Here is a 17,089-nt window from a genome sequence, read left to right as displayed (position 1 = left end):
CTCGACAGCTACACATAAAAGAATGAAATTAGAACACTCCCTAACACCATACACAAAAATAAACTCAAAATGGATTAGAGACCTAAATGTAAGATGGACACTATAAAACTCTTAGAGGAAAACATAGGAAGAACACTCTTTGACATAAATCACAGCAAGATCTTTTTTGATCCACCTGCTAGAGTAATGGAAATAAAAACAAAAATAAACAAATGGGACCTAATGAAACTTAAAAGCTTTTGCACAGCAAAGGAAACCATAAACAAGATGAAAAGACAACCCTCAGAATGGGAGAAAATATTTGCAAATGAATCAATGGACAAAGGATAATCTCCAAAATATATAAACAACTCATGCAGCTCCATATTAAAAAAACAAACAACCCAATCCAAAAATAGGCAGAAGACCTAAATAGGCATTCCTCCAAAGAAGACACACAGATGGCCAGGAAGCACATGAAAAGCTGCTCAACATCACTAATTATTAGAGAAATGCAAATCAAAAGTACAATGAGGTATCACCTCACACCAGTTAGAATGGGCATCATTAGAAAATCTACAAACGACAAATGCTGGAGAGGGTGTGGAGAAAAGGGAACCCTCTTGCATTGTTGGTGGGAATGTAACTTGATACTGCCACTATGGAGAACAGTATGGAGGTTACTAAAAAAAATAAAAATAGAATTACCATATGATCCAGCAATCCCACTACTGGGCATATACCCAGAGAAAACCATAATTCAAAAAGACACATGCACCCCAATGTTCATCGCAGCACTATTTACAATAGCCAGGTCATGGAAGCAACCTAAGTACCCATCGATAGACGAATGGATAAAGAAGAAGTGGTACATATATACAATGGAATATTACTCAGCCAAAAAAATGAATGAAATTGGGTCATTTGTTGAGATCTGCATGGATGTAGAGACTGTCATACAGAGTGAAGTATGTCAGAAAGAGAAAAATATCATATATTAATGCATATATGTGGAACCTAGAGAAATGGTACAGATGAACCTGTTTGCAGGGGAGAAATTGAGACACAGATGTAGAGAACAAATGTATGGACACCAAGGGAAAAAGCAGCGGGGTTGTGGGGGTGGGGGAGTGTTGAATTGTGCGATTGGGATTGACATATATACACTGATGTGTATAAAATTGATGACTAATAAGGACCTGCTGTATAAAAAAATAAATAGGGCTTCCCTGGTGGCGCGCTGGTTGAGAGTCCGCCTGCCGATGCAGGGGACACGGGTTCGTGCCCCGGTCTGAGAGGATTCCACATGCCGTGGAGCGGCTGGGCCCGTGGGCCATGGCCGCTGAGCCTGCGCATCCAGGCCTGTGCTCCGCAACGGGAGAGGCCACAACAGTGAGAGGACTACATACCGAAAAATAAATAAATAAATAAAATTCAAAATTTCAAAAAAAAAAAACCCCAAAAAACAAAAAGAATGACCTGAGGCTCTTGTTCTGTATACCACTTTCTAGCCCTTCCCCTTAAAATATTATATAGTGGGCTTGGGAAAAAAAAAAGAAAAGGAAAAAAAAGACAAAGATTACTGATGTATTGTGCTTTCATTTTAATTCAGTTCAAAATATTGTTTAATTTCCCTTGTGATTTCTTCTTTGATCAGTGGTTATTTATAAGTGTATTGTTTAGTTTCATAATGTTTGGAGAATTCCAGGATATTATTTTGTTTTGTTTTCTAATTTAATTTTTTGGGGTCAGAAAACATATTTTATATGATTTAATCCTTCTAAATTTACTGAGACTTGTTCTATGGATCAGGGTAGATAGGGTTTATCTCTTAAATATTTCATGAACACTTAAAAGGAATCCATATTCTGCTGTTGCGTGGAGTAATTGCCAGTTACATCAAGTTAGTTGATAATATGGTCCAAGTCTTCTATATTCTTACTGATTTTATGTCTACTTGTTTTATCAATTACTGACAGAAAGATGTTCAGTTCTCCAACTATAATTGTGAATCTATTCCTTCTTCCAGTTTTATGTTTTTACTTCATGTAAATTGAAGCTATATTATTAAGGGCATGATCATTTAGGTTTGTATGTTCTCTTGATGAATTGAATTTCTGGCAATACCTCTTGATTTAGAAGCTACTTTTTCTGTCTTTAGTGTAACCAACCCAGTTTTCTTTTCATTAGAATTAATAAAGTATATCACTTTCCATCCTTTTACTTTCAGTGTGTCTGTCTTTATATTCTAAAGGGGTTCATTTCAGATAGCATTTAGTTGGGTCTTGATTTTTAAATGAAATCTGAAAATTGCTGTCTTTTAATTTAATTTAATTTATTTTTTTGTTTGCACCAGGTCTTAGTTGCAGCAGGTGGGTTCCTGAGTTGCGGCAGGGTGGCTTCTTAGTTGCAGCTCACCGGCTCCTTAGTTGTGGCATGCACACTCTTAGTTGTGGCATACATATGGGATCTAGTTCCCTGACCAGGGATCAAACCCAGGCCCCCTGCATTGGGAGCACAGAGTCTTAACCACTGCACCACCAGGGAAGTCCCTGATAATTGCCTCCTTTTAATTGGTGCATTTGAATCATTAATACTTATTGTAATTATTGATATGGTTGGATTTAAATCTATTAATTTTATTTGTGTTTATTTTCTATTTGTCCTATCTGTTAGTTTTCTTTCCCTCTGTATTTATTTTGATCTATTCTTAGTATTTACATGTGATTATTCCATTTAATCTTCTCTATTAATATTTTTAACTCAATACATTCTTCCTTCAAACAAAATTATACTACTTAGCTAATAGTATAAGGAGCTTTTTACAGTAAAATTTTATTTCCCCCTCCCAGTCTTGTATGCTATTGTCAAATGTTGCACTTTATTATGTTATAAACTCCACAGTACATTGTTATTATTTTTGCCTTAAATAGTCAATTATTATTTAAAGAGGTTTTCTTTTTAATAAGGAAAATGTATTTTGATTCATTGGCATTTATTATTTCCTATACTTTTCATTTCTTTGTGTAGATTAAAAATGATTATTATCCTTCTACCTGAGGGCTTCTTTTAATATTTCTTGTAGTGCTGCTCTGACAGTTATGAATTCTCTGAACTTCGTATGTGTGAAAAAAGTCTTAATTCCAATTAGTTTTTTTCTTCTTTTAAATCAAATATACCCTGGCTGAACTGAGATTTGAGCCATGGAAGTTTATTGCCACAATATATTCTTTTATTTTAAAATCTTTAATGGAGTATAATGGCTTTACAATGGTGTGTTAGTTTCTGCTTTATAACAAAGTGAATCAGTTATACATATACATATGTTCCCATATTTCTTCCCTCTTGCATCTCCCTCCCTCCCATCCTCCCTATCCCGCCCCTCTAGGTGGTCACCAAGCACCGAGCTGATCTCCCTGTGCTATGCGGCTGATTCCCACTAGCTATCTACCTTACGTTTGCTAGTGTATATATGTCCATGCCTCTCTTTCACTTTGTCATAGCTTACCCTTCCCCCTCCCCATATCTTCAAGTCCATTCTCTAGTAGGTCTGTGTCTTTATTCCTGTCCTACCGCTAGGTTCTTCATGGCATTTTTTTTTCTTGAATTCCATATATATGTGTTGGCATACGGTATTTGTCTTTCTCTTTCTGACTTACTTCACTCTGTATGACAGACTCTAGATCTATCCACCTCATTACAAATAGCTCAATTTCGTTTCTTTTTATGGCTGAGTAATATTCCATAGTATATATGTGCCACATCTTCTTTATCCATTGATCCGATGATGGACACTTAGGTTGTTTCCATCTCCTGGCTATTGTAAATAGAGCTGCAGTGAACATTTTGGTACATGACTCTTTTTGAATTATGGTTTTCTCAGGGTATATGCCCAGTAGTGGGGTTGCTGGGTCATATGGTAGTTCTACTTGTAGTTCTTTAAGGAACCTCCATACTGTTCTCCATAGGGGCTGAACCAATTCACATTCCCACCAGCAGTGCAAGAGTGTTCCTTTTTTCCACACCCTCTCCAGCATTTACTGTTTCTAGATGTTTTGATGATGGCCATTCTGACTGGTATGAGATGATATCTCATTGTAGTTTTGATTTGCATTTCTCTAATGATTAATGATGTTGGGCATTCTTTCATGTGTTTGTTGGCAGTCTGTATATCTTCTTTGGAGAAACGTCTATTTAGGTCTTTGGCCCAGTTTTGGATTGGGTTTTTTGTTTTTTTGTTATTGAGCTGCATGAGCTGCTTATAAATTTTGGAGATTAATCCTTTGTCAGTTGCTTCATTTGCAAATATTTTCTCCCATTCTGAGGGTTGTCTTTTGGTCTTGTTTATGGTTTCCTTTGCTGTGCAAAAGCTTTTAAGTTTCATTAGGTCCCATTTGTTTATTTTTGTTTTTATTTCCATTTCTCTAGGAGGTGGGTCAAAAAGGATCTTGCTGTGATTTATGTCATAGAGTGTTCTGCCTATGTTTTCCTCTAAGAGTTTGATAGTTTCTGGCCTTACATTTAGGTCTTTAATCCATTTTGAGCTTATTTTTGTGTATGGTGTTAGGGAGTGATCTAATCTCATACTTTTACATGTACCTGTCCAGTTTCCCCAGCACCACATATTGAAGAGGTTGTCCTTTCTCCACCGTACATTCTTGCCTCCTTTATCAAAGATAAGGTGACCATATGTGCGTGGGTTTATCTCTGGGCTTTCTATCCTGCTCCATTGATCTCTCTTTCTGTTTTTGTGCCAGTACATACTGTCTTGATTACTGTAGCTTTGTAGTATAGTCTGAAGTCAGGGAGCCTGATTCCTCCAGCTCCATTTTACGTTCTCAAGATTGCTTTGGCTATTCGGGGTCTTTTGTGTTTCCATAGAGATTGTGAAATTTTTTTGTTCTAGTTCTGTGAAAAATGCCAGTGGTAGTTTGATAGAGATTGCATTGTATCTGTAGATTGCTTTGGGTAGTATAGTCATTTTCAAAATATTGATTCTTCATGTTCAAGAACATGGTATATCTCTCCATCTGTTGGTATCATCTTTAATTTCTTTCATCAGTGTCTTATAGTTTTTTGCATACAGGTCTTTTTTCTCCTTAGGTAGGTTTATTCCTAGATATTTTATTCTTTTTGTTGCAATGGTAAATGGGAGTGCTTTCTTGATTTCACTTTCAGATTTTTCATCATTAGTGTATAGGAATGCCAGAGATTTCTGTGCATTAATTTTTTATCCTGCTACTTTACCAAATTCATTGATTAGTTCTAGTAGTTTGCTGGCAGCATCTTTAGGATTCTCTATGTATAGTATCATGTCATCTGCAAACAGTGACAACTTTACTTCTTCTTTTCCGATTTGGATTCCTTTTATTTCTTTTTCTTCTCTGATTGCTGTGGCTAAAACTTCCAAAACTATGTTGAATAATAGTGGTGAGAGTGGGCAACCTTGTCTTGTTCCTGATCTTAGTGGAAATGCTTTCAGTTTTTCACCATTGAGGGCAATGTTGGCTGTGGATTTGTCACATATGGCCTTTAATATGTTGAGGAAAGTTCCCTCTATGCCTACTTTCTCGAGGGTTTTTATCATAAATGGTGTTGAATTTTGTTGAAAGCTTTCTCTGCATCTATTGAGATGATCATATGGTTTTTCTCCTTCAGTTTTTTAATATGGTGTATCATGTTGATTGATTTGTGTATATTGAGGAATCCTTGCATTCCTGGAATAAACCCCACTTGATCATGGTGTATAATTCTTTTAATGTGCTGTTGGATTCTGTTTGCTAGTATTTTGTTGAAGATTTTTGCATCTATGTTCATCAGTAATATTGGCCTGTAGTTTTCTTTCTTTGGGACATCCTTGTCTGATTTTGGTATCAGGGTGATGGTGGCCTTGTAGAATGAGTTTGGGAGTGTTCCTCCCTCTGCTATATTTTGGAAGAGTTTGAGAAGGATAGGTGTTAGCTCTTCTCTAAATTCACCTGTGAAGCCATCTGGTGCTGGGCTTTTGTTTGTTGGAAGATTTTTAATCACAGTTTCAATTTCAGTGCTTGTGACTGGTGTGTTCATATTTTCTTTCTTCCTAATTCAGTCTTGGCAGGTTGTGCATTTCTACGAATTTGTCCATTTCTTCCAGGTTGTCCATTTTATTGGCATAGAGTTGCTTGTAGTAATCTCTCATGATCTTTTGTATTTCTGCAGTTTCAGTTGTTACTTCTCCTGTTTCATTTCTAATTCTATTGATTTGAGTCTTGTCCCTTTTTTTCTTGATGTGTCTGGCTAATGGTTTATCAATTTTATTTATCTTCTCAAAGAACCAGCTTTTAGTTTTATTGATCTTTGCTATCATTTCCTTCATTTCTTTTTCATTTATTTCTGATCTGCTTTTTATGATTTCTTTCCTTCTGCTAACTTTGGGGTTTTTTTGTTCTCCTTTCTCTAATTGCTTTAGGTGCAAGGTTAGGTTGTTTATTCGAAATGTTTCCTGTTTCTTAAGGTAGGATTGTTTTTCTATAAACTTCCCTGTTAGAACTGCTTTTGCTGCATCCCATAGGTTTTGGGTCATCGTGTCTCCAGTGTCATTTGTTTCTAAGAATTTTTTAATTTTCTCTTTGATTTCTTCAGCGATCACTTCATTATTAAGCAGTGTACTGTTTAGCCTCCATGTGTTTGTATTTTTTACAGATGTTTTCCTGTAATTGATATCTAGTCTCATAGCGTTGTGGTCAGAAAAGATACTCGATACAATTTCAATTTTCTTCAATTTACCAAGGCTTGACTTGTGACCTACGATATGATCTATCCTGGAGAATGTTCCATGAGCAGTTGAGAAAAATGTGTATTCTGTTGTTTTTGGATGGAATGTCCTATAAATATCAATTAAGTCCATCTTGTTTAATGTATCATTTAAAGCTTGTGTTTATTTATTTTCATTTTGGATGATCTGTCCATTGGTGAAAGTGGGGTGTTAAAGTCCCCTACAATGAATGTGTTACTGTCGATTTCCCCTTTTATGGCTGTTAGTATTTGCCTTATTTATTGAGGTGCTCCTATGTTGGGTGCATAAATATTTACAATTGTTAAATCTTCTTCTTGGATCGTCCCTTGATCATTATGTAGTGTCCTTCTTTGTCTCTTGTAATAGTCTTTCTTTTAAAGTCTATTTTGTCTGATATGAGAAGTGCTACTCCAGCTTTCTTTTGGTTTCCATTTGCATGGAATATCTTTTTCCATCTGCTTACTTCCAGTCTGTATGTGTCTCTAGGTCTGAAGTGGGTCTCTTGTAGACAGCATTTATACGGGTCTTGTTTTTGTATCCATTCAGCCAATCTGTGTCTTTTGGTGGGAGCATTTAGTCCATTTACATTTAAGGTAATTATCGATATGTATGTTCCTATTCCCATTTTCTTAATTGTTTTGGGTTCATTATTGTAGATCTTTTCCTTCTCTTGTGTTTCTTGCCTAGAGAAGTTCCTTTAGCATTTGTTGTAAAGCTGGTTTGCTGGTGCTGAACTTTTTCACCTTTTGCTTGTCTGTAAAGGTTTTAATTTCTCCATCAAATCTGAATGAGCTCCTTGCTGGGTAGAGTAATCTTGGTTGCAGGTTTTACTCCTTCATCACTTTAAATACGTCCTGCCAGTCCCTTCTGGCTTGCAGACTTTCTGCTGAAAGATCCGCTGTTAACCTTATGGGGATTCCCTTGTGTGTTATTTATTGCTTTTCCCTTGCTGCTTTTAATATGTTTTCTTTGTATTTAATTTTTGACAGTTTGATTAATATGTGTCTTGGCGTATTTCTACTTGGATTTATCCTGTATGGGACTCTCTGTGCTTCTTGGACTTGATTAACTATTTCCTTTCCCATATTGGGGAAGTTTTCAACTATAATCTCTTCAAATATTTTCTCAGTCCCTTTCTTTTTCTCTTCTTCTTCTGGAACTCCTATAATTTGAATGTTGGTGCATTTAATGTTGTCCCAGAGGTCTCTGAGACTGTCCTCAGTTCTTTTCATTTTTTTTTCTTTATTCTGCTCTGCAGTAGTTATTTCCACTATTTTATCCTCCAGGTCACTTATCCGTTCTTCTGCCTCAGTTATTCTGCTATTGATCCCATCTAGAGTATTTTTAATTTCATTTATTGTGTTGTTCATCGTTGTTTGTTCCATCTTTAGTTCTTCTAGGTCCTTGTTAAATGTTTCTTGTATTTTGTCTATTCTATTTCCAAGATTTTGGATCATCTTTACTATCATTATTCTGAATTCTTTTTCAGGTAGACTGCCTATTTCCTCTTCATTTGTTAGGTCTGGTGGGTTTTTATGTTGCTCCTTCATCTGCTGTGTGTTTTTCTGTCTTCTCATTTTGCTTATCTTACTGTGTTTGGCGTCTCCTTTTTGTAGGCTGCAGGTTCATAGTTCCCTTTGTTTTTGGTTTCTGTCCTCAGTGGTAAGGTTGGTTCAGTGTGTTGTGTAGGCTTCCTGGTGGAGGGTACTAGTGCCTGTGTTCTGGTGGATGAGTCTAGATCTTGTGTTTCTGGTGGGCAAGTCCACATCTGTTGGTGTGTTTTGGTGTGTCTGTGGACTTATTATGATTTTAGGCAGCCTCTCCACTAATGGGTGGGGTTGTGTTCCTGTCTTGCTAGTTGTTTGGCATAGGGTGTCCAGCACTGTAATCTGCTGGTCGTTGAGTGAAGCTGGCTGCTAGTGTTGAGATGCAGATCTCTGGGAGATTTTCGCCATTTGATATTATGTGGATCTGGGAGGTCTCTTGTGGACCAGTGTCCTGAAGTTGGCTCTCCCACCTCAGAGGCACAGCACTGACTCCTGGCTGTATCACCAAGAGCCTTTCATCCACACGGCTCAGAATAAAGGGGTGAAAAAGTAGAAAGAAAGAATTAGTAGAAGAAGAAAGAAAGAAAGAAAGAAAGAAAGAAAGAAAGAAAGAAAGAAAGAAAGAAAGAAAGAAAGAAAGAAAGGAGGAAGGAAGGAAGGAAGGAAGGAGGGAAGGAAGGATAAAAGAGAAAGAAAGAATATAAAGTAAAATAAAATAAAGTAAGATAAAATAAAATAAAGTTATTAAAATAAAAAATAATTAGTAAGAAAAAAAATTAAAAAAAAAAAGGACGGATAGAACCCTAGGACAAATGGTGGAAGCAAAGCTATAGAGACAAAATCTCACACAGAAGCATACACATACACACTCACAAAAAGAGGAAAAGGGGAAAAAAATCGTAAATGTTGCTCTCAAATTGCACCTCCTCTATTTGGGATGATTCATTGTCTATTCAGGTATTCCACAGATGCAGGGTACATGAAGTTGATTGTGAAGCTTTAATCAATGCTTCTGAGGCTGCTGGGAGAGATTTCCCTTTCTCTTCTTTGTTCCCGGGGCTCAGCTTTGGATTTGGTCCGCCTCAGCATGTAGGTCGCCGGCGGGCGTCTGTTCTTCCTCAGACAGGACGGGGTTAAAGAAGCAGCTGCTTCGGGGGCTCTGGCTCACTCAGGCCAGGAGGAGGGAGGGGCACGGAGTGCGGGGCGAGCCTGCAGCGGCAGAGGCCGGCATGACGTTGCACCAGCCTGAGGCCCGCCATGCGTTTTCCCGGTGAAATTGTCCCTGGATCCCGGGACCCTGGCAGTGGCGGGCTGCACAGCCTCCCTGGGAGGGGGGTGTGGATAGTGACCTGTGCTGGCACACAGGCTTCTTGGTAGCGGCAGCAGCAGCCTTAGCGTCTCATGCCCGTCTCTGGGGTCCGCGCTCTTAGCCGCGGCTCATGCCCGTCTCTGGAGCTCCTTTAAGCGGCGCTCTTAATCCCCTCTCCTCGTGCACCAGGAAACAAAGAGGGAAGAAAAAGTCTCTTGCCTCTTCAGCAGGTCCAGACTTTTCCCCTGACTCCCTCCTGGCTAGCCGTGGTGCACTAACCCCCTGCAGTCTGTGTTCATGCCGCCAACCCCAGTCTTCTCACTGTGCCCCGACCGAAGCCCAAGCCTCAGCTCCCAGCCCCACCCGCCCCGGCGGGTGAGCAGACAAGCCTCTCGGACTGGTGAGTGCTGGTCGGCCCTGATCCTCTGTGCGGGAATCTCTCTGCTTTGCCCTCTTGTACCCCTGTTGCTGTGCTCTCCTCCATGGATCTGAAGCTTTCCCCCTCCACCACCCGCGGTCTCCGCCCGCAAAGGGGCTTCCTAGTGTGTGGAAAACTTTCCTCCTTCACAGCTCCCTCCCACTGGTGCAGGTCCCATCCCTATCCTTTTGTCTCTGTTTATTCTTTTTTCTTTTGCCCTACCCAGGTACGTGGGGAGTTTCTTCCCTTTTGGGAGGTCTGAGGTCTTCTGCCAGCGTTCAGTAGGTGTTCTGTAGGAGTTGTTCCACGTGTAGATGTATTTCTGGTGTATCTGTGGGGAGGAAGGTGATCTCCGTGTCTTACTCTTCCGCCATCTTCCCCCTGCCATTAGTTTTTGAAAGATAGTTTGGCTGGATTTAGAATTCCAGATTGATAGTTTTGTCCTTCAATACTTTAAGGTTGTTTTTCCACTGTCTTATTGCTTACATCTTTTCTAATGATAAATCTGTTGTAATTCTTATCTTTGCTGCTCTATGTGTAATTTGTCATTTTCTCTTGTGCATTTAAGGTTTTTTATTTACTGCTAGTTTAAGCAATCTGATTATGATGAGCCTTGGTATGGCTTACTTCAAATTTCTAATACTTGAATTTCATTAAACTTCTTAGGTCCATGTCTTTATAGTTTTCTTCAAATTCAGAAAACTTACAGCCATTGTTTTTTCAACATTCTTTTCTTTCCCCCTATTTGTCTTCTCTCCTTCTGAGACTCCAATTTCTCATGTATTAGGCTCCACTAGAGCACAATACCCTTCTGGGGACTCTAATCAATGCCACATGTGTTTCTCTCTGTTTGGTGGAAATATGAACTATTCCCAAATCTGTGTGAGATCTAAAAATTTCCCCATCTTTTTCTTTTGGTGTTTCTTTCTCTGGCCTTGTGTAGTTTCCTCAAATGCATGCATTAGCCAAGTCTTCATATGAAGACATGAGGGCAACTCTTTGGAAATCTCCAGAAAGTACCCCTAGGGGATCTCCCCTTGCTGCTACTTTGTACTGGACATTCTAGCCTTCTTGGGCTTCCTGAACTTCATACTCTGTCCCTTTAGCTCAAGGAGAATGCTGGCCTCAGTTTGGAATCCCTCTTCTTGTTCAGTAAACTGAGCTTACTTCATTTCCTTCTCTCAGGAATCACTGTTCTATGCTGCCTGATGTCTGAAGTCTGAAAAATATTGCTTCATATATTTTGTTCTATTTTTTATTTTTTTAGGGTGAAATGGTACATCTGATTTACCATTTACCAGTAAACTGGAAGCGGAAGTTTACTGCTTTTGTTTTTCTATGACCAAGAAGATCCTCTGTTCTTAATATAAGCAAACATTCCTTAACTCTGTCTTTAGGTGATAAAATTGATTGCTTCATACATAAAACTTCTAGCCTAAATACAGATCTATGTGTTTGGTATTCTAATAAAGGACCGTGTGAATAAAAAATCAACTTACTTTATTTCATCCTGGTAACCCAAATCTTGATGGTTAAGCAATGTTTCCAGGAGGCTCAAAGTCAAATACAATCCATGTTTCCCACATATAGCCCTGACCTGCAAATAAGAAAAGATTTAAAATTTCAATATAATGAAATTAAGATTTGAATTTCCCTCCTATAATTAGAACTTATATAATTTGGACAAAAAATTAATAACCAGGAGTGCATTATACCATTAAGATACCATTTAGGCCAAGTATGTCCAACTGAATGTGCATCACCAGCAAATTTTTAGTTGCTTGACACAAAGATATAGTTCATTACTCAGAAGCCACTGAACTTTGAAATGCTGATCTTACATTTTTGTCAGCCATGGAATGGGTGGTCCAGACCTAGAAATTATACACACTTATTATATAAGTAAATTACAAAGTAATTTTTTACAACTACTTTGATTTACCAAAGAAGCTTGTTGTATTAGTAAGGTTACTATCACTATCTGTATTTTATATATAAGGAAATAAAGGCTTAGAGAGATTAAGTGACCTTCTCAATGTCACATAGTTAATAAATGATGAAACTTAGTCTAGAAACCAGGTGCTCAATTAATGTTTGTGGGATGGATGAATGCAGGGTCATTGCAGTTTCCCAAGTACTTAATATTTTCTGAGTCCAGCTGACAAACAAGTTCATCTCTGAAGTTGGTGGGTGAGTGATACTTAGATTCAAACACATCAAACTTTTAGAGTTGTGATAGTATGTGTTCTGTGTTTAGCATAATATTTAAACATAGAGACTTAAGAATAAAACATGACTAATTTTGAATACCGGATATGCTGCCTGTGATTTGTGTGATCTCAGGAAGTTACTGAACCTTTTTATTCCCAATTACTTCATCTACTAAGTAAGACCAGTATTTTCTACTCCTCAAGAGAAAATAAGCAGTTAGAATAATGCTTGGATTTTAGTAGACATTTGATTAATATTTGTTGAAATGAAGAAAAGGAAGAGAGGGAAAAGGAAGAAGAAGGGACATAGAAGAAAGAGAGAAGAGAAGAGAGGGAAGGAAAGGAGAGAAAGGGGAGCAAGAGAACAAGAAAGAGAGAGGAAGAGAGAGAAAAAAGAAGGAAGGGAGGAGTAAAGGAAGGAAGACAGGGGCAAAGAAAAGAAAAGAAACGTCTAATTCAGTGTTTGGAAAAATTGTAGCTACTATTATTATTTTTCGAGGAATTTCCATACACTGACTGTATTAAGCATGTCTTTTTATTCTGATGCCTTGACATCATGGGGCCTTGCTGATCCTGGAGAGACTGCCTCTCTCCCAGGGCTAGCCAATTCCTAGAGATAGTGAAGGACTGGCTTGCAAGTGTGTCTTTCATCTGCAAACCAACTACTTCTTTGGGCCACTATTTCCATGTCCTAATTACTCAAGGGCCAAGTGCTAGGCAACTAGGAATGGCCCTTATGTCCCTGAGCCCACTGAAATTATTCAAACTAGCCAATCCTAAGCCTTCTTACTCGTCTCACCCATCCCACAATAAAGGCTCTTGCCCACGTTTTCCCTCATCCTCTCTGCCTCCTAACCTCCTGGTGCTTCCCCATGTGGCCTGTGCAGTGTTCCATTCCCCTCCTCCTGGGTACTGAGTAACAAACTGTCTTTTCAATGGCAATCATCTCCTGATCTGTTGGTCTGACCGTACTTGAATAATATAACCTAGATTTTAATACAGTGACAAAAAGCTAATTTTCATTTGTCTTTATGCAAGGAATCAGCCAATCTGGGTTAGAAACTTGCACATTTACTTACTAGCTGTAGAAGAGTATGTCATGGAAGGAAAAAGATCTATTTAAAACATGAAAAAAATGAATAATAGTTTGCCAGAAGAAAAAGGGGTTGAGTATAATTCCAGGCAGAAGAAAAGCATGTATAAATGATGGGTGAGAAAGAGCATGGTGCTTTTTATAAACTGCATGTATTTTGGCATAATTCACCCTACTGTAGTTTTATACCCCTTTTCACTGGACAGTAAATATCTGTTCATGAGAGCTTCTCTAAAAGACAGTGGTTTGCTGAGGGCTGTAATTGCGTCTCCTTCGTTTTCCTATCACCATTCCTAGCACAGTGTTGAAAACTAGTTATTGAATAAATGAATACATGGAAGAATTAGGAATGAATGAATGAGTTGAAGATCCTGAAGAGTGGAATGTGTATGGGCATAGGTTGGAAAAAAATTAATTGAGAGAGGTAGAAATTAGTCACATTATGCCATTTTACTCAATAAATAAAAATAGACTTATCCTCATAATTAGAGCATATTAGTGTATTTTTAAGCATCAATATTAAGACGTTATTCTAAAAACAGTTTATTTACTTCTGGCAACATTGAGTTTTGCTCCAGGCTAAATGAACAGCAGATTAGAAATAGTACATCAGGGTTCCTAGAAGCAGATTGATTGATAGCTGCTAGGAACTGACAGTGACAGTTGTGGAAGAGCAATAGAAACATCTACCAGAAAATCCTGGCAATTTAGTGTTATCTAGGATTATTTAAAAAATCCATATTCATTAGGATGTCCCTTGTTCAATAAGAAAATGTTTGGCTATGTATAGTTTCTTCGTTCAATAACGACATTTTAAAAATCAAATGTAAATAAAATATTTATGTTATTTAGGAAATGACATGTAAAATAAATATTCATTTCCTCAAAATGCTCCTTGAGACAGTGAGGCACAGATGCTCTCTCAACTTCCTCCCTTCCCATTTATGGTTCCATTTGAATTTTACCCCATCACTCTACTTAAATTGTGTTTACCAAGTCATTAGTAACCTCCACAGTTTCAAATTTAATGAATACTTTTCAGTCCTGATTACAGATGATCTCTTCGCAGCATGTGACATGGCTGATCATGCCATACTTCCATAAATCTATTCTCTAGACTTTCTTGACCACTGCCATATTTCTTTTGATTATTTTTAGTCTCCTTTCTTGGCTTGTCTTCCTCTACCTACTCCTTAACAATGAGCGTCCTCCTCAACCTTCCCTTCTCACTTTCCATTATGTCCTTGAGGAATCCTAATTACTCCCAAGGGTTCAACTCCATACTGAAGACCCTTAAATCATTTAGCTTTAAGCTCTCAACCTACATCAACATGTTCAAAACTGAACTCATCATCCTTTCCTTTACCTCCCCAACTACTGATTTTCTATTTCCTATCTCAGAGAACGGTACCACCACCTACCAAGTTGCCAAAGCCAGAACCTTGGGAGTCATTTTTGATTCCTCTGAATTCAGGACCTACGTCTAATTAAGTCACCAAGACCTACTTTTCTATCTCCTTAATATCGCCATCCCTCCTGCTACTACCCTGGTCTAAACCCTCATAATTTCTTGCTTGAATTACTGGAACAGTCTTTTAAAGGTTCTCTCTGCCTCTAATTCTCCACATTCTATTATAGTGCTCTTTTCAAATATCAAATTTGATCATATCACTCATTTGTTTAATATCCTTCAATGATTCCACTGGGGCTTTAGGATAAAGTTCACACTTCTTAGAAAGACCCTTCAAAAACAAGTTCCTCCTTTCCATTCTAACATCAACTTGAGCAGCATCTCCCACCGTCCCCAGCCACCATATATTTACTGTGTTCTGCCTATACGAAATGGCCTACAGTTCCCTGAATTAGCCATGTTCTCTCTTACTTCAGTGACATTTCACATTGCACCTTTTACCTAGAATACCTTTCCTGTCCCTTCCTCTGCTCTCCCCCAGTTCTTTGCCAAATTCACACGTCCTCTAAGATTCAGTATTTGCATCATCTCCTCTGGAGTTTTTGGGTGAGGCTAGGTTGGTGTTCCTTCTCTGTGTTCAAATTTACTGCCATCACTGCATTTTACATATAGAATTGTATCATGTTTAAAACATTACCTTTTCCCTGAGCTCCTGGAGAACTCTGGAACTGAAATCATAATAGTTTGTTGTCCTTAGTGTCTTATCACACAGAACACATTGAGTGATTAATATGTTGAATGTAAGAATAAACATGCCATATTGTTCGGAAATCTGGCTATTGCTTTGGAAGAAGGGAATGATTTGAAGCTAGTAGAAACCATTTATCGTTTAAGGGCAGAGTGTACTGATATAGAAACAACTAAGTACAAAAAAGGAACCTGGCAAGCTGCAGAAGAATGTCTTACAGTTCTGGTCACTTGGTAAACTAGTGTCATTGCTGTAGTCTTGCCATGGGAGTGAACCTCACATTCACAAGCCCCAGTTCTCTAAGTAAAGGGACTCCCTCTTGATGATAATGAGGGAGTTGCATGAAAATGAAGCAAGAGTAATTAGAGGTAGAGCAACCTGTGTTGTAGCAGCTCCTCCTGGCAGGAAGGTCTGCAAGTAGTTTGGGAGGTCTTTGTGATGTAGAGCAGAAAGAGGATGAAAGAATATGGATTATGTATAAAAGTGTTAAACTGAACCTGCATGCTTGGAAACTTCTTAGGTTCTACACACTATTCATTCTACACCTGATTTAAATAATGGTCAGGGAAGTTAATAAATAAATGTATGTGGATCCATGTTGCCTCAGGAATTCTTCCTGAGCTATCATTGCATCAAAAATGTGATAGAGGAACAGAATGAGTGAGTCCACAGAATGAGGATGACAGATATTAGATACATTTTTATACTCTTCTTTGAGAATGGCGACAATGCCATTGATTCGAGTGACAAGACCCATAGATCACCCTTCAAAACTGCATTTATTTATCTGAGAAGAGGCAGATGATCTCTGAACCATCTGAAATATTGGCTGTGAGGATGTGCTCTTTTTCCCCTCGGCACGGGGTGCATAGATTTCGTGAGAAACTTAAGGCGGTCTGTGAAACCCTTCCAACTCAGATGGCCTTTCCCAGTCTCCTCTGAAGTCCTGTGTCCAGGAACAAGTATGTTGGGGTGCAATCCCTGCTGCTTGCTGTGTCCAGTGTCTGTTGGGCCTCAATTTGTCTCACGTTCTGGGGAAACAGAATTCTATTTGCCATGCCTCCCAGAACTGTAATATACTTTGAATGAGTTCCAGATGTCATAAGAGATGCCAGATGGCTCATGAGAGGCAGATCAGCTTCAAGGAAAATGTGCCCTATTTCCTTGGATATGAACCACAAATTTAAACTTTCAGGGCCAGCTCAGTGTGGAGGACATTCAGGGCCCGTTCTGATAGCCAGCGTTCAATGTGGCTATCACTTGACCCTGGGAAAGGTCCTCCTTCCTTAGGCTATTTTGCAGTGATAATTTCACCAAACACAGATTTTTTTTTTTAAATATAAGGAAGGGAAACCTATTTACTGAGTGCCTCATATATCAGACAGTATACTAAGTACCTTTACATACTTATCTTGCTTAATCCTCACAATAGACACAGGAGGTAAGATATTTGGAACCCAGTTTTTCCAGATGGAAAATCTGAGGCTCAAAGAGTTTCAGTAAATTTATTTTGATTTTCAAGTCATTTATGTACCATTCCACCAGGGCATCTGAGAACATTCAAACTTCACTGATGCTGTTATGTATTTTCCAATCTAA

At 38.4% G+C, this 17,089-nt stretch overlaps 1 protein-coding gene and 1 long non-coding RNA gene across 3 annotated transcripts in view; one reads left to right on the top strand and one right to left on the bottom strand.

The window, feature by feature from the left end:
* LOC109551068 (uncharacterized) overlaps positions 1–17,089 on the top strand; it is a 254,777-nt gene that overhangs the window by 77,289 nt on the left and 160,399 nt on the right. The window lies entirely within an intron of this gene.
* The window catches only part of C1H1orf87 (chromosome 1 C1orf87 homolog), a 95,412-nt gene that overhangs the window by 33,323 nt on the left and 45,000 nt on the right, over positions 1–17,089 (bottom strand). Inside the window, 1 exon segment of the mRNA XM_019942359.3 lies at positions 11,528–11,625. Coding sequence (XP_019797918.2) covers positions 11,528–11,625 — 98 coding nt within the window.

Source organism: Tursiops truncatus, chromosome 1, assembly GCF_011762595.2.
Source record: "Tursiops truncatus isolate mTurTru1 chromosome 1, mTurTru1.mat.Y, whole genome shotgun sequence".
Classification (NCBI taxonomy): domain Eukaryota; kingdom Metazoa; phylum Chordata; class Mammalia; order Artiodactyla; family Delphinidae; genus Tursiops; species Tursiops truncatus.
Note: the sequence above shows the minus strand (reverse complement) of the source record. Positions and strands in the feature narration are given on the sequence as shown.